This window comes from Notothenia rossii, assembly GCF_949606895.1.
Source record: "Notothenia rossii genome assembly, chromosome: 5".
In the NCBI taxonomy this organism is placed as follows: domain Eukaryota; kingdom Metazoa; phylum Chordata; class Actinopteri; order Perciformes; family Nototheniidae; genus Notothenia; species Notothenia rossii.
This window is the reverse complement of record NC_136903.1, coordinates 8146174-8168608: the sequence shown is the minus strand read 5'-3', so window position 1 is coordinate 8168608 and position 22435 is coordinate 8146174. Positions and strand designations below refer to the sequence as shown.

Sequence of the window (22435 nt, the reverse complement as noted above, 5' to 3'; positions counted from 1 at the left end):
TTCAGGCTGATATTTCCTCACAGCAGCAGTCGCACACCTTTAGTTAATCTGCCAAAAAGGCCACATTATTGACCCGAAAGTACACAAAAAGCACACTTCAGATACTCAAGGCCCTTGAGATGCTTCACGCTTTGAAATTTCACCGATATCTGTTACGGTTCTTCAACAAAACGTTCACATGTAAGAGGTTTATCTCTCATTCAGAACAATGGAAGCCTTTGATCTCTGGACACCTCATTAGCTCAAATATAAACACCTGTGTCATGGAACACGATGATTTCATAACTCCAACTGACATGCTCAGAGCAGCAGACTTCAGATAATGGTTGATGGTCCTGCCCTCAACAGCTCTACGTCAATTATGGGGTGTCATATGCCGTTTCCATGGAAACGCATCCCTCGCCATAAAAGACGATGTCGCTATACATGAACTCCTATGAAAATGTTCAAAAAGTGCTCAAACTTCACATGTGTGGCAACAGTCCAGCCGTGAAGACATCTAAGGGAGTTTTGAGATTTCGTCAGATGCCGTTGCCATGGCAACACAATCCTTGCCATGAAACACGGTTCTCATAACTTCAGTGAAAATGCTCCAAACGGCCCAAAACTTCACAGGTTTGGTAACGATGCAGCCATCAACGCATCTAAGAGTATTATGAGGTGTCATCAAATGCCGTTGCCATGGCGACAGACCACTCGCTATGAAACACGATGTCGCTGTAAGTCCAATGGACACGGTCCAATCGTCCCCCAACCTTCACTTGTATATCACCGGTCCATGCCTCAACAGCTCTACGCCAAATCTGAGATCTCACCATATGCCGTTTCCATGGAAAAGCATCCCTCGCCATAAAACACGATGTCGCTATAACTCCTATGAAAATGTTCGAAAAGTTCTCAAACTTCACATGTGTGCTAACAGTCCAGCTGTGAAGACATCTACAGGACATGCCGTTGCCATGGCAACACAATGCCCGCCATGAAACACGGTTTTCTCATAACTTCAGTGAAAATGCTCAAAACGGCCCAAAACTTCACAGGTTTGGAAATGATGCAGCCATCAACGCATCTAAGCGTATTATGGGGTGTCATCAAATGCCGTTGCCATGGCGACAGACCACTCGCCATGAAACACGATGTCGCTGTAAGTCCAATGGACACGGTCCAATCGTCCCCCAATCTTCACTTGTATATCACCGGTCCATGCCTCAACAGCTCTACGCCAAATCTGAGATCTCACCATATGTAATTTCCATGGAAACGCATCCCTCGCCATAATACACGAAGTCGCTATAACTCCTATGAAAATGTTCAAAAAGTGCTCAAACTTCACATGTGTGCCAACAGTCCAGCTGTGACGGCATCTACGTGAGAGTTTTGAGATTTCTTCAAATGCCGTTGCCATGGTAACACAAGGCTCGCAGTGAAACACGGTTTTCTCATAAGTTCGGTGAAAATGCTCCAAACGGCCCAAAACTTCACAGGTTTGGTAACGATGCAGCCATCAACGAATCTAAGCATATTATGGGATGTCATCAAATGCCGTTGGCATGGCGACAGATCATTCGCCATCAAGTTAGTTCAAAAGTTTGCAGTTCAAATATTCTGCTGCTTTTCCAAGCCTTTTTACTTTCTTTTCTTCTCCCATCACACATTCAAGCCCCCAGTGTTTATGTATCATTTCAATCTAAATTCTTCACTTTCTTCTTACACATTACATTTCAGCATAGCAATTCAGCGTCAGCTTTTCAGCATAAAGCATTCCCACAAGCAATTTCTTCAGGAATTGCATTCTCTAGTTGTCTCATGATGTTCTGAAGATAAAGCTTACCTGTAAAGGTTACGCCGCACTAGTAAAAACACCCAACAGCTGTTACTTAAGACCATGTTGTGATCCCAGGTAAGCAGCTTTGGGGATCTTATCAATCAAGTTGGTTTAATGCAGACAAACTAACCAGTGCACGCACGCCGGACAGCACTAGCACACACGCAAATACACATTAAAACACAAACCCTGTACTACTTAGGGGGCATTGAGCCCAGTCTGCCCACACTGCCACATCTTGGGAGGAGCCAAAGACTCTCCAAAAACAACTGAACGAGCAGAACATTAATACACAACCCATTTGGCAACTTGAAAGAAGCAAATTAGTGCCTTAATCAGTTGCGAAAGTCAAGGATTTACAGACCGAAACTAAAGAAAGACTCCTTCTCTCTCTGCTTCTATCCATTTGCTTTGGCGGGAAGTAAAGTGAACAGCAATTGACATCGGCCTTTTCATTCCTTGCGTCTCCATACACACTCTTCTCTCTCAGCAGCCCATAAAGGCTTTTAGGCCAATTTGACAGTACAGTCTGAAGTGCTGCAGTCAGACCTGAGTAGTGAGTGTGACATTGTCAGGAGGGCAGACTTAATTCACCGTTCCGCCTCCACGTTTTCCGCCCGGCAACAGAAGCAGCGCTGACGTTGCGAGCGCTCAGCGTGGACCGCCACTTTCTGTTGGCTCGACTGTGTGTGTGTGTGTGTGTGTGTGTGTGTGTGTGTGTGTGTGTGTGTGTGTGTGTGTGTGTGTGTGTGTGTGTGTGTGTGTGTGTGTGTGTGTGTGTGTGTGTGTGTGTGTGTGTGTGTGTGTGTGTGTGTGTGTGTGTGTTAAACAGTGTATATATAAGATCATGAGCTGTGTGTGGTTCTTCATGTGGGATGTGCAGCCAACACGTGATTAAGCTTTTTCCAGTCGAGATTTTTTTGCTCCCTTGAATTTATTTATCAGAAAGATTTTAATCCTTTGAGCAGAAGATTATTCGTCAAAGAAAAACATGTTGATAAAAAACATTTTCCTTTTTCCCACAAGTAACAGCAGGCCTTGCAGGAGAGGAGAGTGCTATTTTATTCTATTCCCAAGTCCATCTTCCACATCTTTACAACATTTATCTATTTATAGTTTTATAGATGCAGTGGCTTGTGGAGTTTATCCTCCAATCACAGGCTTCCATACGCCAAACACAGGCTTCCATACACCTTCACATTTGAAAACTGAGAAAATTGCCGAGACATAATGAACATATGCATTTGTATGTGTAAAGTTAGTATGTGGAAGGATGCCAGATAAATGTTTTATAACGACACAACTCCTCCAAGGGTTTACCACAGTCGCTGGTTTTCTAGAGCTTGTCTCGTTATTTGACGCACATAAACCATCAGAGCTGGCTACCATGATCCTCCTTGCCCACACACACACACACACACACACAAATTAGGGAGCACTTAAAATGTCACAACACTGTCATCAGTAGCTGTGAATGGAGGGGCGACTCCCTGACCCGGCAGTCCTCAGGGGGGCTCTCAAAAACCAACACAGTCAAATAAATTCAGCTCATCATTATCACTGAAGCATTATCTAATTAGTTAAATGCTTGCTCTGCAGAGGGCTCGTATTCTGGCAGCACAGCCGACAGAACCTGCCAAAGGACTTGTGAATATATGGATTTTGATGGAGCTGTGATTTGTGGTTCTTTGGGGTTAAAGAAAACACAAACAGATTAGAATGTTTGGAGCGTAAATACGGGCTGGAGAATTCTAAATTCAAATGGATCATAACTTGGAAACAACCTAATTGGCTCAGTAAGCATATGTATAGTTTCACTGATGAGCCAGCAGGGAGTTCCATCTTTGTCTGAGAAAGGAAGACCACCTACCCGTCTGTGTGTGGACTGATAAAACGTATTTTCTGCTGACCTTGAATTAAGGAGAGATAGTGCTGAATGCTTTCTCTGTCTGTGTGTGTATATGTTTTGTGTATGTTTGAAATGCAGACAAGAGAACAGAGAGCACCTGGATTCAAGACGGATTAAAGACCACAGCGCAAAAAACAAACACAAATCATTCTCTCCTCAAGTCTTTTTAGCACTCTGTTACCTTTTCTCGAACTTAACTCTGCCCCTTCGACACCTAGGATAAAAAGGCATACAGTACGTGAACAATCAGAAACAAACACTCAGGTTCTTCCTCAAAGTCTCACGTGAGTCCCGCTAAACAACTTGTTTGTGCACAATTGGCCACTGTTTTCCTGCCGCCTCCTCACGCAAACAGTAGCCATCTGTCTCTGTGTGCATGACTGCAGGCAGCACATGTTCCCACCGTTGCTTCCCTCTCTCGGGCTGACCCTGAGTGAACCAACCAGGTCTGAGTGACGTGTGAATGAAGCTCCCATAAGGACGACATCTGTCCGTCTGGTGTCCCCCGCAAACAGCAGCTGTCTCCATGTTAGTGTGCCAGGTTAGACAGATTAGCCTGGACCGAACTGGACTTGCCAATTACATGTATAGGAATGCATATCAGCAGTCTTTATGAGAGAGATGTTCAAATAAAATAGCCCTAAGATGTGATTTTTTTTTGTGAAATGGCATCTCAAATATGCCCACTGATCTTGAAATGTTGTTTTAACCTGTTAAGATTTCGTTTCACGAAACTGTGTCTCAGGACTTCTTAACATTTAACAACCTATTAATGTGTCATACCCACTTAACGGGAAGAAACTCAACTAACTGACGATATGAACCATTTTTACCGAAACAAAACACAACTATAACGCCAAGCTTATTATATGTTATAGTTTGGATTCCTAAAGCTTTTAGTCTACTATCCCATCATTCAAGGGTGGTTTTCACTATAAGTAATGGGGTTTTTTGGGACGGAAACTAGGGCTGCTCGATTATGGCAAAAATCATAATCTCGATTATTTGGGTCAATAATTGATATCACGATTATTAAAAACGATTATCCATTTACTTTGAAAACATCCATTTATTGAAAAAAAGAATGTGAACAGTATGTTTTTAACAGTTGATTACCCTGAACTTAAGTATAATTCAACTGAAAAAAAAAAATGAAAAGAAAAGAAAATAATCGTTTTATTTCGATTATGTTGTTTTCATAATCGTTGCAAGACAAAATCGTAATTGCGATTAAAATACGATTAATTGAGCAGCTCTAACGGACACTATAATTTAAAAAAATGTACTATGTTCAATCTGAATTTACTTTAAATTATAAACATCTATATTGATTCTGACTTTTCTACATCCTAACTCACAGGTTCATCATTGCTTTGAGAAAAAAGATTATTCATTTACCCCTTTTAGAAGTGAAGTTAGTCATTTGTTCTGGGAATGTCCTTTTCGAGCCTGAGGCCTCAAAAACAGGCTCGGAGCTTAACAGGTTAAGAGATTCTTTGTCATATCCATTCAATAGCCGCGTTCACACCAAGTACTTTGCCGTACTTAGTTCCCAGCACTTAGTTCCCCTATGGAACTAAGAGCCGATCGCGTTCACACCGCAAACAACTTCACAGCGTATACTGCCACCCAAAGTCCCCGGCCGGAAGTCCCTGGAGTTGGGGACTGGCTTCAGTAGAGGCTGCTGGAACTCCCAGCAGCCTCTACTGAAGCCTTCCGAGTAAATCGCCAGAACGCCGACACCTCCTCATCTCCACCGCTCCCATGTTTTCTTTTGTGTTGCCATAAGTTAGTCTCTCTGCGTTTGTGCGCTGGGCTAACGCTAATGCTAATAATGCTAATGCGAGGATAATAAAATGGCGGCTCTACAAAACATTTCAGAGTTTTACGGGGCGTGGTTTACAATTCGCCCAGCCAATCAAAACTGGGGCACTTTTTTCCCCCAGGAGAGTACCACCTCTCAGCAGGCACTAAAAATGGGGGTAAAACTTCCCGGCACTAAGTACTCTTTTTGGTGTGAACGCGACATAAGGGGTACTAACGAAACTAAACGGGAAAAGTACAGGGAAAAGTACTCCGGTGTGAACGCGCCTATCGTCAGTTTTTCCATGCATAGAGAGGCAAAGTCCCTCCCTTTCCGGGGGACCTCCATGGGACCTTATTTTGGAAAATGGCCTACCAAAATGTAAATTCACTATTAATCTGGTCACAACAAAAATACTGACAAAGTAAAAAAAGTTCCATTGATCATGATATAAAATTCCAAGTCTTCCAAGTGGAATTGATTTTGAATTACATGAGAATTAGACTGTTATACATAATTTCTCAAACAAATTCAACCACAAATTGATAGCTATGGAATAGGTGTTATATAACTGATGAAACTGTTGAAGAGGGAGCATAGACTCACTAGTCTGGCAGTGGACTCCGTCAAAGCCCGGCGGGCACTGGCAGACGTACTCGCTGAAGACGTCCCCGCGGCGGGTTTGGCCCGTCAACTCGCAGGTGCCATCATTCTTGCACGGGTTGGGGTGGCAGGGCCCTATTGGACGAAATAAAGTCACATTAGAGGAAGGAGAGGAGAAACATTTAACCGAGGTTGTACGTAGCGTTGATGTACATCTTAGAAAATTCTACTTATCTTCTAGGTCCGCATTTGGTTACATTTGGAGATTTTGAAATGACTGAGTAGTTATCTTAACACTAGAACCGCAGACGGGTCAATTTTACCCGCAGCTGTGTTTTGATTGTATGTAACTTTTTTTCAATAAAATATTAAAGTCTCCCAGTCTGTGACTTTTCCTGAAAGTGTGTTATGTAGCACCCTCTGTTGTTAAAAATGGTCAATATGAAGTCAGATTGGAAAAATCGGCAAAAAATGTGATACCTATATCAGCCAGCGGATAATATTTACCTCATAAAAAATGCAGCGTAAACATGACGTGTTGCTATAGCAAAGCCTTTTGTCTACTGCGGTTCCTTATAGATAGAGAGATAGATTGAGAGAGAGATAGAAAGATAGACCGATAGATAGTTATAGAGAGATAGATAGATAGATAGTTATAGATAGATAGAGAGATAAAGAGATAGATCGATAGATAGACAGAGAGATAGAGAGATAGATCGATAGATAGTTATAGATAGATAGAGAGAGAGATAGAGAGATTTGTACTAAACAAAACACAAGTCTAACACCAAGCCTTTAAATCAGCACTGGTAGCGATATGTTATACTTCACGCTATCTGCACAAACTATGTCATATGAAAAGCTGAGAGTCCACAGATTCTATTGGTATACGTTTCATCACTGTGCGATCAAAACTCACTGTTCTGTATGATAAATAAAAGAACATTGTACCTTGAAAATCAATAGCGGGTCAATTTGACCCATTGGTGGTTTTACACTTTATCAGAGAATTGGCTTACCAGTCTCAGTCTCATTGCAGGTGTCTCCGGAGAAGCCATCATGGCAGATGCAGATGAACGGAGTTCCTGCCCCGATCACACAGGTTCCACCATTACTGCACACGTTTATTTTACAGTAATCACCTAGAGAGGGAGAGAGAAGGAGAGGGATTGTTTTAAGTTCAAAGAAATGTATTCAGTCAAAAAGATTGTTTGTAATTCACAGAACCTCCCAAACACAGACGGCATCATTTTTGTGTCCCCACCCATTATAATATTGTCCCTAGTGCAATCAGAGACAGATGTTGGGAGTTTGACTTGGCTTAAAGACTCATGACTGATAAGATGTGTGTTTGTTATAATGAGTGAGTAATGTTTATGGCTCGCAAAACAAAACTGTACAAAGTGAAGTAAACCAAGGCCCATATTTCAGAACAGGAAAAGGGGGGAAAAGGGGGCAAAATGCAAGTTGTTTTTGGCCTTAGGAAGAGGTATTCTGCATGTTTTGTTCCCGTTGTATTTTATAGCATCAAAACTAAAATGTTTAAATCAGTTTAAGAGTTAAACATGTTCTGAGTATCAGATCAAATCATTATTAAAACCTTTCATTCTCTTGCTGTGCTTCTGAATAAAGAGTAAACAGCCTGCTGGACATTGGATGTGTTGGTCTAAAAACAGCTGAGTAAGCCATTACTAAGACACAACAACACACTGGATGCTTCCACCAGCATCACTGATGCCTGAACCTGACAATCTGGCATCTCTCTGGGCATGAGGGAATTTGTGTCAGCTCGCAGTGGGTCGGGAAAAAAGGAATCAAGAGGCGTCTAGTGGTTTTGAAAAGTATCTAACCTTTGGAAACTATGAGCACACTGTTTACAAAATAATGATTGGCAAAAAATGTATGATACACGAGTAAGGAGGACCAGTTCCTGACAAAATGCTGTTGAAATGAAATGATAGCACCTAGGATAAAAACAACATATTGAACAATGAACCAGTAATTACATTTTTCCCCAATATAGATGCTGCACATAGCATTTTGAAAGTCAAGGTTTCAATTACCCCGTGTTTTGACACTTAGAATATGAAGGAAGTGAATAATTGGGAGGATTTTGACACCCTTGAAGACAGGGAAGTCTTTTCCAAGTTAACACTCATTTAGATAATTGTTGAGGAAATTGAGGTCGGACCCCAAGTTTGAAAGTGGCGGTTGAAGAACCACAGTGTCTGCAATGGAGGCTAAAATAAGCTCTTACCCAATTTCTTTGAGTGTGTTAGCACGATACCTCTTTTAGTCCCAAAAAAGAAGACTTGTGGGAGAAGATAAATATTTGTATAGACTTCTACAGGAAAGAAAATTGTCATTTTAGTCTAAGGGTATAATTCTGATGCCACAAGGCCATGGCTTCAAACGGCATTTTGAAGAGAATTGTAACTTCCTGTGCTTTAATTCCTCTATATCTTTCAAACCCCAAACTACATACATCTCTCAAGGCTCAGAAGTATATTCAACACAAACTATGCTCAACAAAGTAACACTGTTAAAACCAACGCTCCTGCTACCATAGACGAATAATGAAAACATTGTTTGTGGATTGCATTGGACAGCAGTTCTATTTTAATCTGGAGTCTCTGGATGTATTATCTATGAAACATTGAGAGTAGATCAGGTCAGGTCAGAAGGGACGATAAAAAATGAGATACACAACATCCTGTTTGTCTGTTTATCGACTGGACTGCACTTCCCATGCATGTTTGGTGTTATCATCAGTAAGGTATCCAGTTGCATGGCCTTCATAGGACTAGGCAACAGGCTTCGTGGCCCTGCCTACGTATTCCTTATCCAAAAGTTCCTGCCTGTTTATCTTTGGGAAATTACACAGCCGCCCTTCCTACACAGGCAGACAGCTCCCTGCAGGATACCCTTTAAGCACCGAGGAAAAACAAGGTTGGATAAATGACGCGCTTCCAAGAATATTTTCATGGAACAATCGGACTAATGTACTTCTTAATAATGTCAAGAAATTGGAAATAAAAGAGACATCTCACTCAATCTATCTCTGCTATCGTTGCTTTTGGTCTGAAGGGTAACTTAGCCAGGAGTTTTATTGAGGAAATGAAATTAGTGACGTATTAGTCAAGGTTGTCTGCCAAGAGACAGTGGTCAAACCACCAAAGCCCCCTTGAAAATCCCCAGTAATGCGACTGTCTGTAAAAAACACATGGGAATGAAGAAAGGGTTTGTCTATTCTTCCAATTTTTATTGGGAAATATGAGGTATTTTGACAGGTTTTGCTTCCCGGAAGGATAAAAAGAGACACTTAAAACGTAACATTCGAACAATAAAAGAAAAATGTGCAGTTATTATGTGTTATGTGGTTTCCGCCCGACATCAACCAGTAACGTCTCTGCTGTTTCAGAGGAAACCAGAGACTTGTTTTTTCCCGTTATCTTGAGCTGACAGAGGAATACAGTTTCAGATAAGTAGGAGTTTATATTTCAAGATAAATCAGTGGGTGTAGTTTCAGTTTCGTTTATTGAGAAATCGCTGCAGAAAATAAGATTTCAAATTCACAAAAGCTACTATTTCCTCAAACCTCACTAATGTCCAGCTTTACAGATCATTTTTGGTTTTATGAGCTCAGGTTATGAGATATTCCATTTCAGCTTCCATCCCAAAAACAGTGAAGATGAAAAAATCTCCTGTAGAGTTCCTGCTTGGGAAATCACCTCTTCAAAATTCAACAGTGATATCTTTCTTCAACAGTTGGAACCACTTTCTAGTAACACAAACCGTCTGCATGGTTAGTTACCAAGAAATATAAGTGAGAAATGCTTTTGTGTTATTTAACCTTTGAGCTATATAAGGACAATACCAAAAAATACTCCATTATCCAAAACACATCAAGTGTGGCAAACACTTCATAGTAACCCTCTTTAGTCTGCATGTGACAATATTGGGAAGTTGCCGAAGTCATAACCAGCATCAGCATGTTAATGTTGTCTTGATATTTAATTAAATGAGGCCCGTAACTGTAAACATTGGCTATATTCCAAAAACAATATATTAGCTGTTTATTATGCAAACACACAGATTTTTGATGAGTCTGACGATACTGCCAAAACCACATCTATTTTGAAGACAGCAGAACTAAAAGCACCCAACATGGTGCCCAACTTCCTCCACACCACTATGACACATTTGAAAAGTATGTGGAGTTATGTTTGGCTGGGTAAGCCATTTCCAACGGGTATTGTGCTTTTCCTTATGAATCATGGGCTGTGCCTTTCCCATGATGCCCCAGTCCAAGAATGAGGTTCAAATACCAGACACAAAAAAAAGTAAGAACTGTTAGAGCCAGAATCACATGATTCAGTGCTGCCAAAAAGAAATAGAATGTGATCCTGCAAAAGCTTGAGGCCCAGATATAAGGGAAACAGCTGGGGAAGGATATAATGACAGTTTTTGTAGCAAAAAATATTTGAATGCCAACATTTTATAGACACCAAATACCCTAAAACACTGTCTGGTATCACACTTCATCTGGGTATTTTAATATATTGTAAGTATCCATTATTGTGTCTGATGACAGGAGATACTTGTGCAACCAGAACAAGCCGTTCTGACATTGTTGAACTATTTCCTCTCTTGGTTTTAACACTTGCAAGCCTTACATTTAATAACTGACTATAGCGCCTGGCGTTTCGTTTCAGGGGGCTTGGTCTTACCATAAGTCTTTTGTTTACTTTCTGGAAACATACGAGTGGCAGCACAAATGGTGCGTTTCCTGTAGGAGCTTCACAGAAGGAGGAGTTACTACAAGTTCATCGGCTGTTACTGAGAGGATCAACCAGTTATCTGAGTTCAAGTTGCCCTCTGACCATATATGAGCCCAGGTGGACAAAACGTTAACATAAGCCATTTACACGTTTAACGAGGCATCACAACCAGAGACTGTGTGGTAAAAGCTTCTCTAGGAAGTCATTCAAGGGCTCTGAGCCATGAATGGAGATGAAGAAGAGAGAGCCATTTCAGGACAAACTGGTGGGGGTGGATAAGGACAGTTTCTGCAGCTTATATTAGAGAAAATAGCACTTTGGAAAAAAATCTACTTGACAGAATTCAGCAAGCAAGCCTTGATAAAAATCCTTTTTGGGGGATGCAGTGTTCCCTTCCCAAAGCATGCTATTTGCCATGTTAGGGAAACACACAGTGCACAGACAATTACATTTATTTAATCGGAATTAATCTTGAGTTATTAAAGATGATGTGGAATAAATCAGTATAGTTTGTATACAGAAAAAGTAATAAGCAAACACTTTAAGCCACTTAAAGAAATAAAGTGACAAATATGTCAGTGTTCTCCTCAATAACTGCTACTTGAGCAGGGGATGCAAAATGCATGAATGCAAACATGTTGATAATGATATACATATACATGTGTATGTTAGCTTACACCAGTGCTCATATCTGGGAGGCTGTGGCTCAGTGGATAGTGCTCTGAACTTCAAATCAGGGGATACCAAGTTTGAGTCCCACCCCAAATTGCTCCTGTGGGGATTGCCCACGGTACTGACTGAATGTATGTAAGTCACTTTGGATATAAGCGTCTAACAAGTGATGTAATATCTGATCTGTCCTTTGGCCTGAAAACAGTAAACACTCTGCAGTCGAGGCTAGCAGGCAAGTGTGGGAACTCAGCGTTCTCAACTCAGTGTCACACACACACACACACACACACACACACACACACACACACACACACACACACACACACACACAGGTGAGCTTTCTGTAATCTGCAAGTACTACTCCACAGAATCTGCCATCTGCTGCTTAAGAAAAAACAAAACAAAACCAAGGCACTAAAAATACACACGGCTGCGTCACGCACACACGACCAAACAACAAGCTTTCCGCTGATGTACTGTAACTGAAACAGAGCCTGGAGTACATGTCACAACAACTGTCTAAACGGAATTGAGTTGCACCTACACATATATATATCCACTCACTAGGGCACTAAGTGGCTCTGTCTGATAGCATGATCCCAAACTTTGAAACTGTCTTGCTGCGGGATTCAATTAGCTCCGAAGTTGTCCTTGGCTCAATATTTAAGGTCGCAAGACAGCGTGTAAAATATTCAACATGGCAGATTGGAAAGTGGGGCCAAGCCACTAATAAGCTGGCCCAAATTAGAAGACAGTCCATATTGCAATGAAACATTGATCACGGAAGCTATTCATATTTGAAATCGAGGAAACAGAGTCTGTCCTGTCCTGAGGGATTTGGTAGGAAAAGTAATGATAAAGTCATCAGTGCTGAGGAAGACAGCAGCCTGAAGGGAACAAAGACCCGACCGGGCAGATGGTATTTCTCTCACACATTCAAACTTACTGACACACAGAACATTAAGCTTGGGCTGCCTCTAACTATTATTTCTCCTTCTGATTATCTTTTGAAGAACTCATTAATAGTTGTGTCTATTATAAATCATTTGTTAATGCACATTATAATCATCCAGAGCCCAGCAGGACATCTACAGATGCATTTGATTTTCCTCACATTTCAGAACGTGGATAAACTTGGCCTTTTTGCTTGAGAAATGTCAGTATTCTTTATTAGATTTGTTCTCTTCTTCATTGTAGTTGGTCGATTACCAAAATAGTTGGCGCTTATAATTCTGTTAACAGACTGATCAATCATTTTAATATAATAACTATTATCTATAATAAATACAACATAAAAGTCCCACTGCACGATTTGACTGTGAGGATTAAAAAAATCGTTCCCGTCAGCAGGAGATTTCATTCCTGTTTAATTAAGACCAGTAACTGCCTGATACGTCATCATACGCTATCTTACACCCACAAGTCAATTGAAGCAATTTTAACTGAAAGGTGATTATATGCAACTGCCTACATTCACAAATGATACACATACACACACACTCATGGCACGCCATTGGTCCAGGTGCTGACTTTAGCCCCTGTTCACTCAGTAACCCTAAGTGGTCTTGGTGTGAGAAAGGTCTGCCTCAGCCCAGACAGAGAACTATTTCCACTTTTCTCCATTCAGCAGCAAAAAGGACTAAACCTGCTGAATGTAGCCTAATCAGGTAAAACACCACGGGGGAAACCTCCCCTCAGCTCTTATCCTGCCTTGTAAACATTTTTGCACGACCCAGCAGCCCAAAGTCCCCCCCCTTAGCTCTCTGACAGCGTGGAAAGGTCTGAGCGAGTGCTGTTGTGGGCGGAGGTTCGTTGGCTTGCCAGTGTTGGCGAATTTATCCAGGAAAAGTGACTCAACGTTTGGACCAGTTTAACCACACCTATTCCCTAAGGCTGTCCTGAGCCTCGGGTACAAACATGTTGGCATTTGTTCCGTTGTCATCAGGCAGCATTCTGTTTTGATTTCTATTCAAACAAAACGTTTTTTTCTTTTTTAAAAGGGTATCAAACATTTATGTATGTGATTCACCAGGGAGGGTTTACACGCAGGTCTACAGTGTTTCCCACATCATTTGATTCTATTTGTGGGGGCATCCTGTGGGGTTTATTCTCCCAGAAATATAATTTACAATTTAGGCATTTAACAGACACTTTATTCCAAAGTGATTTACAATGACCAATTACAGGGACATTCTCCCTAGAGTAACTGAGGGCTAAGTGCCTTACTCAAGGGCACACTAGTAGTGGTGTTCCAGGCGGGATTTGAACTCGCAACCTTCCGATCATCAGCCCACCTCACTATCCATTAGACCACCAAAATGGCGGTGGTGGTGAAGTCGATAGGGGCTTGGCTTGGCAACTCGAAGGTCACCAGTTCAAGTCCCGGCAAGACCAAGTGCTACAGAGGTGTCCCTGATCAAGGCACCGTTCCCTACACTGCTCCCCGGGCGCCGTTCAAAATGGCAGCACACTGCTCCTAACACTAGGATGGGTCAAATGCAGAGAAACAATTTCCCCACGGGGATTAATAAAGTATATCAAAATCAAACCAAAAAAAATATCAAAAAAAATTTAATTTAAAAAAGAAAATATTTATTTATTTATTTATTTTTTATGAGATCCATTTGTGGCGGTCCCGCCACAAATAAATCAATGTATGGGAAACACTGGAGGGAGGTTGCAGGACAAGCAATGGAAATAAACTCAGAATCTAAGTTGAGCTGGAGTCGTTTTGGATATCTGTAAAAAAAGATTTAGTTCCTGTAGTAACCCAGTTCCAAGATAAGTAGAGCGTTAATCTCCAAATTGAACAAATCTCCTATCAACCAGAAGTGAAGTCACATGCTTGCTTCTGCAGCCTGCGGTGTCTGTCAACATAGTGGATCAACTGAAGCATCAAAACATGAAGCATCAAAACATGTGGACACTATTATGAAATTAAAAATGTCTTGTGAACTATATGAACAGCTAAGCAAATTAAGTGAAACCTTAGAAAATGTTTTGTTGCTGTTTATTTGTAGTAATGTGTCAATGTATTTTCTTTCTTTTTCGTGTGCTGATCTTTATATTTTTGCCGCTTGTTTTTAATAATGTTTTTGTTGACCCCAGGAAGACTAGTGACCGTTTTGTGGAAGCTGATGGGGTAAAACATATATACACTAGTTATGTCATAACCACATAATGCTGCATTAAGATTCAATAAAATAATTTCAAGCCAAAGTCAAAAGAAAACACATACAACCAAAGCAATATGAGTAACTTTGTGGTAAATGACCTATAGTATACATTTGTTCTGTACATTTTCTAATAAATGTCTCAAAGGATGAAAAAATCCCAGAACTATCTGTGGGCATTGACTCATGAGGCATTAAATGTTGACTATCTATTCCTCAACTCAAAGTCTAAAGTCCATCAGACAAGAAACACACACAGCAGCATTCGCACAGCACCAAGCAAAAGTCTAAATGGAACAGGAACATTTGGAAAATCCATCATCACACCAAGAAAAACACTTGACATGTGATGCCTTCTTCCTGGTTGCTGAGCAGGAAAGGAAGGCAGGAGAATCAGGCCATTTTGTGTACCCTTTGTCCATTGCCCTAAATGTGTTTCATGCATAGAAATGCAAACAAAGCCAAGTGCCAATGGCAAGAGGTTAACACTGGACCAGTATAATAGACAGCACATTACATATGTGCTTCTTAGAAGGGGCACTCTGCAAAGAGAAATGCCCTAAGGGGATATTTCTGTAGCCATAAGTGTGTCTGGCCTACACAAAATGCATATATTGTTGTTTGCCAGATGGAAATCGATCACTCTAAAATGTCTCCACACATTCAGCTGTCTTCTTTTTTGCAGTTTCAGAGCAAACAAAGTCTAACATTCCCACACGTCCTGTTCACTCATTCAAATCAAGGATTGCTTGAACTTGTGCACCTAGTTTAAAATGCCCACTTCTCTGTTACTTTGGTGATGAATTGAAGGGGCCACTTGTGTCTTTTTAGATGTAAACTGTGTTGGAAGAAGTACTCAGATCCTTTACTTAATTAAAAGTAAAAATATGATGGTCTTAAAGTACTCCATTACAAGTAAAAGTCCGATTTTAGTCCGCATTACATTTAAATACTGTGTAGATTAGTAGTACAGTATCATACCATATCAACATATCATGTGTTTGTTATGTACAAATTAACTATGAGTGTAAAAATAAATGTAGTCGGGTAAAAAGGATGATATTTGCCTCTGAAATGTAGTGGAGTATAAGTATAAAAGTAGCACTATGCAAAAACTCAAGTGAAGCGTAAATGTCAAAAAAAGTACAGTACTTGAATAAATGTAGAACTTAGTTACTTTCCACAACTGGATTTAATATTGCCGCATATGAAACACACACTGAGAAAAATAAAACAACAACTATATTAAAACAACTGACAAAGCTGCCACTCAACTGTAACGGACGTTAACGGCTATTATTTGAACTGTAAACAAATCTAACAAAAGCCAACTTACCGTTCACACCGAACACCAGACAAGCAGAGAAAAGTTGCAGCCACACGACAAAACTCCTGTGCTGCTTCATGGCTGCTGTTTGAGTCAGACTTTGTTAGTTTTAGTGAGTTAAAGGGACGACAGGCGGACTACAGCGTGTCTCCGGACTGTTGTTGCTTCTGTGGCTCGAGCTCGTTGTGCGGCTCTAAACTCCCAGGCAGCAGGCGTAGAGCAGGAGCACGTGCGCCTCAGCTACCAGCCAATCACAGCGAGGCATTTTAATTGTAAGTCCGCCCCCTTCCTTCCCGCTGTCTGTGTGAGCCAAACAAAAAATACACTCACACAGCAAATCAGCCTGTAAACAAAAAGTAGCGTTAATGTCTAATAAGCTGCATTTCATTACATATCATGATTAATATTTAATATTAACCACAGAGAGGGGAATAATTGCTCGCCAATTTTCGCAGCTGACCTATTTAGTGTTTCCATGGGGTTACATGCTTCCCTGCAGGGGGCATTCAGCCTACTATGATATTGTGATTGTGAAAGTCTGACTTAACCCTCCTGTTGTCTTCGGGTCAAATCTGACCGATTTATTACTTTCATCAATCATAATTTTTTTGTTTTACATTCGATTGCATTAAGACACACACACACACACACACACACACACACACACACACACACACACACACACACACAGAACAATTTGACACATTTCCCGCTCGTATGTGCCCATCCCCCCACATGGATCACACCTGGCACACGCAATACATGTTCAGTGTCTATTCTTTGTATATTTACTGCAGTTTTTCATGTGTACCAGTAGTCTGATACAATATTTACAGTTTGAAAGGGTGTTAAATAAAATTTGGTGATGATTGATGGTTAAAGTAACTTTTGTTTCGAAAAATGTGTATAAAGTGTTCAATTGAATGCATTTGGATGATAACAGTGGGTGTTGGTGAAAAAGTCAGCCTACTTGAGTCCATTTGATTGGTCTGTGAAGTCATACTTGTTTCAAAAGGAAGACTTTCATTGTACTATTCAATGAAATTGCGTAAAATTGACCGATTTAGAACACACATAAATTGTAAGACCATGCTTTCTTTGTCTCTGTGTCCATTAAGTTAAGGAGCTGACAAAACATGTGTGTGCCTTGTATTAAATGTGGCTAAATTAGAGCTCATTGTAGAATTTGTACAAAAAGGTTGGTTATAAAGTATACACTCTTAAATATTTGCTAAATGTGTGAGATTTTATGAACCAGAACACATGTATTCTTTGCTTTACGTTCTGTTAAGCAGATGATCAAGTGTTATTTTGCATTTGCGTGTTTGTTCTTAATTTAATTTAATCAAGCAGGCCAGTAACTGGTGAAATCAAAGCATCTTAAATCCGTAATGTCTTCTTGTGTTGTTGGCCCACTCTCAAATGGTTCTGGGGAAATTCCCATGATTGCGCCATGCATGAAATCCTCCTCTGAAATGCAGATTAAGGCCAATGCTTTATTGTGGAGAGCCAAAAAGGTTCATGTGTGGGCGTTTCTTGCGTCAACATCCAGCTGTGGGTCAGAATTGATTTTTGTGCTCGTGGAGACAGTGGGCGTGAGGTGAAAAATGGTTTCTAATGGGTGTGAATCTGAGATTGATGTCCAACCGTGTAGGCCGATTCTGTCTTTCATCTCATTCCTCCTGCATCTATGAAAAGGATTTGGTTGTATGTTTTATCCACATTTAGGAGACAAAAGCAGCCTGAATATAACAGCAGTCATTATCAACTTTAAAGGATGTGACTTCTGCTTTAGCCTTAAAAGTGTACAAGAGAGCTATCAAGGTGTTTGACAGAGAGCCACATTCATACCACCACTGTACCATCCTTGAAAAACACAATTTCTTGAGTTTTGACCATTTTGAGTCTTTTAAAAGTATCTGTTTTATTTATAAATGTTTACATGGACTGCCCGTAGTCTGCTGCATGAGGTAAATACTTGTATATGCTGCTCTTGCTCTTTTGCATATCATGTATTTATTTTTTGCTATGTTTACAAATGTCATGTTCTTATATGTTGTCTGTCAGGGACTACGGAGGGAAATTAGCTAAAAACTAAAATCCGGCATATTTACTTGAAGCATTATTTGTCTAAAGTGTTCATTAATGTGCATTGTTCCTATTCGAATAAACGATTAAATGAAATGAAAATGAAGTATATTTCTGCATCCATTCTTTGTTTCTCTGTGATTTGAAATGTGTCTCATTACAGTAGTAGCAACCGTATTCTCAGATGAACTCTACACACTTTGATTAGCAGGGGAAAATGTACTCTTCTGTAGCCTAGTAACAGGCCAAAGTTATTTAAATGCAGCTTTAAATGATCTCACGCTTGGTGGAAAAATACAGAGGAAAAAGGCTGCTTTGATGGTGTGCTCACATCACATCTCCATGCTTCATTTTTCTCTCCTTTCTCATGTAATGAAGATCAAATGCAGTTCAAAATTATGCCTCAGTCTTGTGTGAAACCTATAGCCCTTGTTCTCACATGCAGGACCAACAAAAAATCCTTTTCCCCGGATGACCTTTTCACATCAAAGCAACATTTCTAGCTAAATGGGGTGGTACCAAGCTCCTATATTCCCACTCATTAGTGTGATGAACAGTAGGTCAAAAAGAAGGTGAGTAAACTGTAAGACCGGAACTGAGGGACTTTGTGACCGAGATGTGACATAAAAAAGAAATGAAAGTGCATATTTCCCTTTATTAGGTCAAATCTTGTAAAGTGTGTTCAGTTTTCTGTCCTTTAAATATCACGTGAATTAAAATGCAGAAGGATGTGAGGTGTTTCCGAGGCAAACCAAGGATATGCTGGGAAACTTAAAGCAGCAGTGACATAACAGTACACGCTTCTGTGTGTGCAAATTGTGTATTGGAAAAGTATAGGGGTTAAATTATAGATATGGGAACTATAGAAATGATTCTTTTAGCAGGTTTATTTGAAATACAGCAAGTGCAGTTTACAGCTAATCACATTAGTCATTTTTTGTACTCTACATTAAGGGATGTGTTATATAATCCATCAACTGTATACTGTAACTAAATATTATGCAGATTATGTCAAAATCGTGTTCTCATGCAACATAGTGGTGACACTGTCCTCTGGATTTTAGGTACTGACGGTGATCTGCAAGAACAGCACTTTAAGTTTTGGCATCACTAAGGTGTGACCAGGTGGGGGGGCACCCCTTGCATGTCTCTTTTGCATTATATGGGAAGCCTCTGATTGATTTTTTTAAACTATGAGTAGGCTGATTCCAGTAAGCTTTTGTTCCTTATATCTCTTTCAAATTCATGCCAAATATACTGTATGTCTTATTAGGTAAAGATTTGAATAGTATTTAAAAAATAACAGATGACATAACACGTGTTGCATGTTACACGCAAAGCTGCATTTTTGTCAATTCAAAGTAAATGTACCAAATTAATTCTATGCACATGAGATAAGAAACCAGAGTCTGTCTGTACAATTCCTAACTCTCCTATTTTTTAAATAACCTATTAAACTACACTGGCATAGTATAGATCCTGAAATTCAGTTATGGTTTATGGTTTGTCGTTTGTGCCACCCCGTGATTTTCAGTTTTCAGTCCTTTGAAAAATATTTTGAGGTGCCACAGAGTGCAGGGGCAGGTGGAGACTTTGCATCTACCTTTTTAAGGCCCTCGGGGGCACAAGGACAACTGATTCATGGTTTCTCAATTGAATTGGATCATCATTTGTTTGTATCATTCAAAACAATGCATTCCAAATGTGTGAGGAGAGAGTGGGAGAATCAGGGGTTCAGTAAAGGGCCCACAGATTATGTTGTACACAACGGATTAATTGAGCCCTGTTCATGTTTCTTCTGTCAACAACTTTAAAGAACTAACTCGTGTTAGATGCAGCCTGCAGCCTTTTCCTTAAATCTTTTTGCAATGCATTTTGTATTTAAACCACATGTATGTATGTCATTATCCCAGCATCCCAGAAAAGCACTCTTCCTGTCCCTAAGATATTTGACTTGACCAAATTCCGGTTTAAGAGCATCATAAAAACAGCTGGTGACAACCACTACATGCCAAAAAAAGGTTTCTTGATATTTTAGAAGACAGCAAAATGCAAGGATGACAGAGATTTTCCACTCCCGTGGCACCGAAAATGCCAAAGCTTTCAACATGTTGAAGTGTGTTTCAGTACTTAAACCCCTCTTCTTTTCGGAGTCAGCAAGATCCCTAAACGCTGAGTCTCAACAGGGGGGGGGGAATGGCTTTATCCATGCAGTCATGAAACCATAAGAGGAGTCATGTGCTGCGGGCTGGTTGACGTAAAGCAGCCGTCAAATGTGGTGAGCCTCCACCAGGCAGCATCCTCTGATGTTCCCCCTCTGTCAGACAAAGCTTCTTCTCATGACTGACCCTCCCAGAGTCTCAGGCACAGGCAGAAGTTCGTAATTGTTGGATGAAGCTTCAATGTGACAGAAGCCTGTTTGATCCTAATCCTCAATGTGAAGCACAGAATAATCCTCTACACTCAAACCTTGTGAAAATGTGCTTTACCCGGAGAAGGAAATGTTATAATTCATAAATCTATACCAGGTTGTGTATCTGTGAATTTTTCACTTCTGTTTTCCACATTAAAAGGAGTCCTATTTCACTTCTGTTTTACATCTGAAAACACAAGTGAGGATTCACACACATGAATAACCTCATGATGAGGAAGTGGATATGATTGAGGAGGGGAATTTTACATTCCTGTGATGTTGCTTATTTGGAAGAAGAACAAAAAAAAGCCACAGTTCAACTTAAACCTATTTTATACACAACTGTTTTTGCTCACTAAGTTAATCCGCACTGTGCCAAACCCAATGAGTGCACAACATAAATGAGAGTTAGGGGTCTCTAAAGATAAACAGTTTATGTTCAGAGGTAATACTGAATTGATTGGATGCCAAAGAATCAGATCAAATGAAAAAGAAAATCAAATGATCATCCATTAATCGTGCATTAACATCTCTGTGCACCTATTTCTTTCAACTTTGTTTATTAAAATAAAAAAGTATCAAGTTTACATGAAACACAAAATAAGCTCTCAAAGTTAGGCCTTATTTATTGTAAGACATGTGTATTTGAAATTCTAAATAACGAAATAAAAGGAATCAACAAATTTGAAATAACATATTTTACAAAGTGAAAACAACTTAAAACACTCTCACTCCACTTCATCAAATGGATGTCTTTCTCTTAATACATTTTAAATATTATGTACAGTAAGGGGTGACATCATGTTTAAGAAGATGTACTCATATTTTCTCATATAAACAGTGCCATTGACACATTATAATAAAGATGCAATACATTTGAAAGGGATCACGCACAAATATCAATAAGAGAATATATTAAAAGCATGATAAAGTCACTGTGAATAAACATGAATGCTACTTATCACGCTGGATGTCCCATTGGTGGATGGCGCTCTCTGGTGGTTAAAAACGCAATGAAGTAGAGTCTGGCTTATCACTGAACACTCAAATTTAATGAATTACTACCCTGTAATCTCAGTTTATCTGAATTACAAAAAAGCTTTAACGATGCAATCAAAAACAGGACTATGTTTGAATTGTTGTTGTGTTGTCACTTCACATAAATAAAACCATTGTGGTGTCACATACAATCAGAATATGTACTACGTTTATTTGAGTTTAATCAGACACAAGATATTGACTATAAGTGTTTGAAATAATATCAATATTTGTATAGCTACATGAAGTGTGTTGATATCTGCGTGTCATTGTAAAAAGTAAGCCTCCAGTGAATAATAATAGTAAACGTAATATTAATAGTAATAATAATACAATAATATTCATAATAATTATGATCATAGTTGTAGTGGTAGGCATAATATCAATTTAAACAAATAAGAGAAAAAAACAACTAGGCCTACAAATGCTTTTTTCTTTTACTACGAAGCCAGTAAAGTTGGCCAAGATTAAACACTGATTTTGATTTATTTTTTCCTTTTAAGAGAGTGGGTTTACTTATAGGTGGACATGGATTTGCCCAATGTAATCCCACCCATGTTGTTACTATAAATTAGGATGCTTGGTTTCTCTGAATAAATAGGAAGTAAACTACACCGTAATGCTGCCTTCACGTGCTGTCCGATTCCAAACTTAGAAACAACGAATACGGAAGCTAAAGTAGGTAATAACTCAGAAAATGGGGATTTAATCCATAAATAAGTTATGATAACTTATTAATGGGTAGGTGATAAACATTATAAAGTCACAGTTATACAAAAAATTCGCTAAATGTATTATTTCT

General features: G+C 39.7%; 1 protein-coding gene across 1 annotated transcript in view; it reads right to left on the bottom strand.

Annotated features, from left to right (window-relative positions):
• Positions 1-16290, bottom strand: part of LOC307041279 (lactadherin-like) — a 29341-nt gene extending 13051 nt beyond the window's left edge. The window contains exons 1-4 of the mRNA XM_079684587.1: positions 16104-16290; positions 7161-7283; positions 6145-6276; positions 3916-3948 (exon numbers count right to left, since the gene is read on the bottom strand). Of these exons, the coding sequence (XP_079540713.1) occupies positions 3916-3948; positions 6145-6276; positions 7161-7283; positions 16104-16173 (358 nt within the window). The 5' untranslated portion in view covers positions 16174-16290. The remainder of the gene's footprint in view (positions 1-3915; positions 3949-6144; positions 6277-7160; positions 7284-16103) is intronic.
• Positions 16291-22435: the final 6145 nt, after the last annotated feature.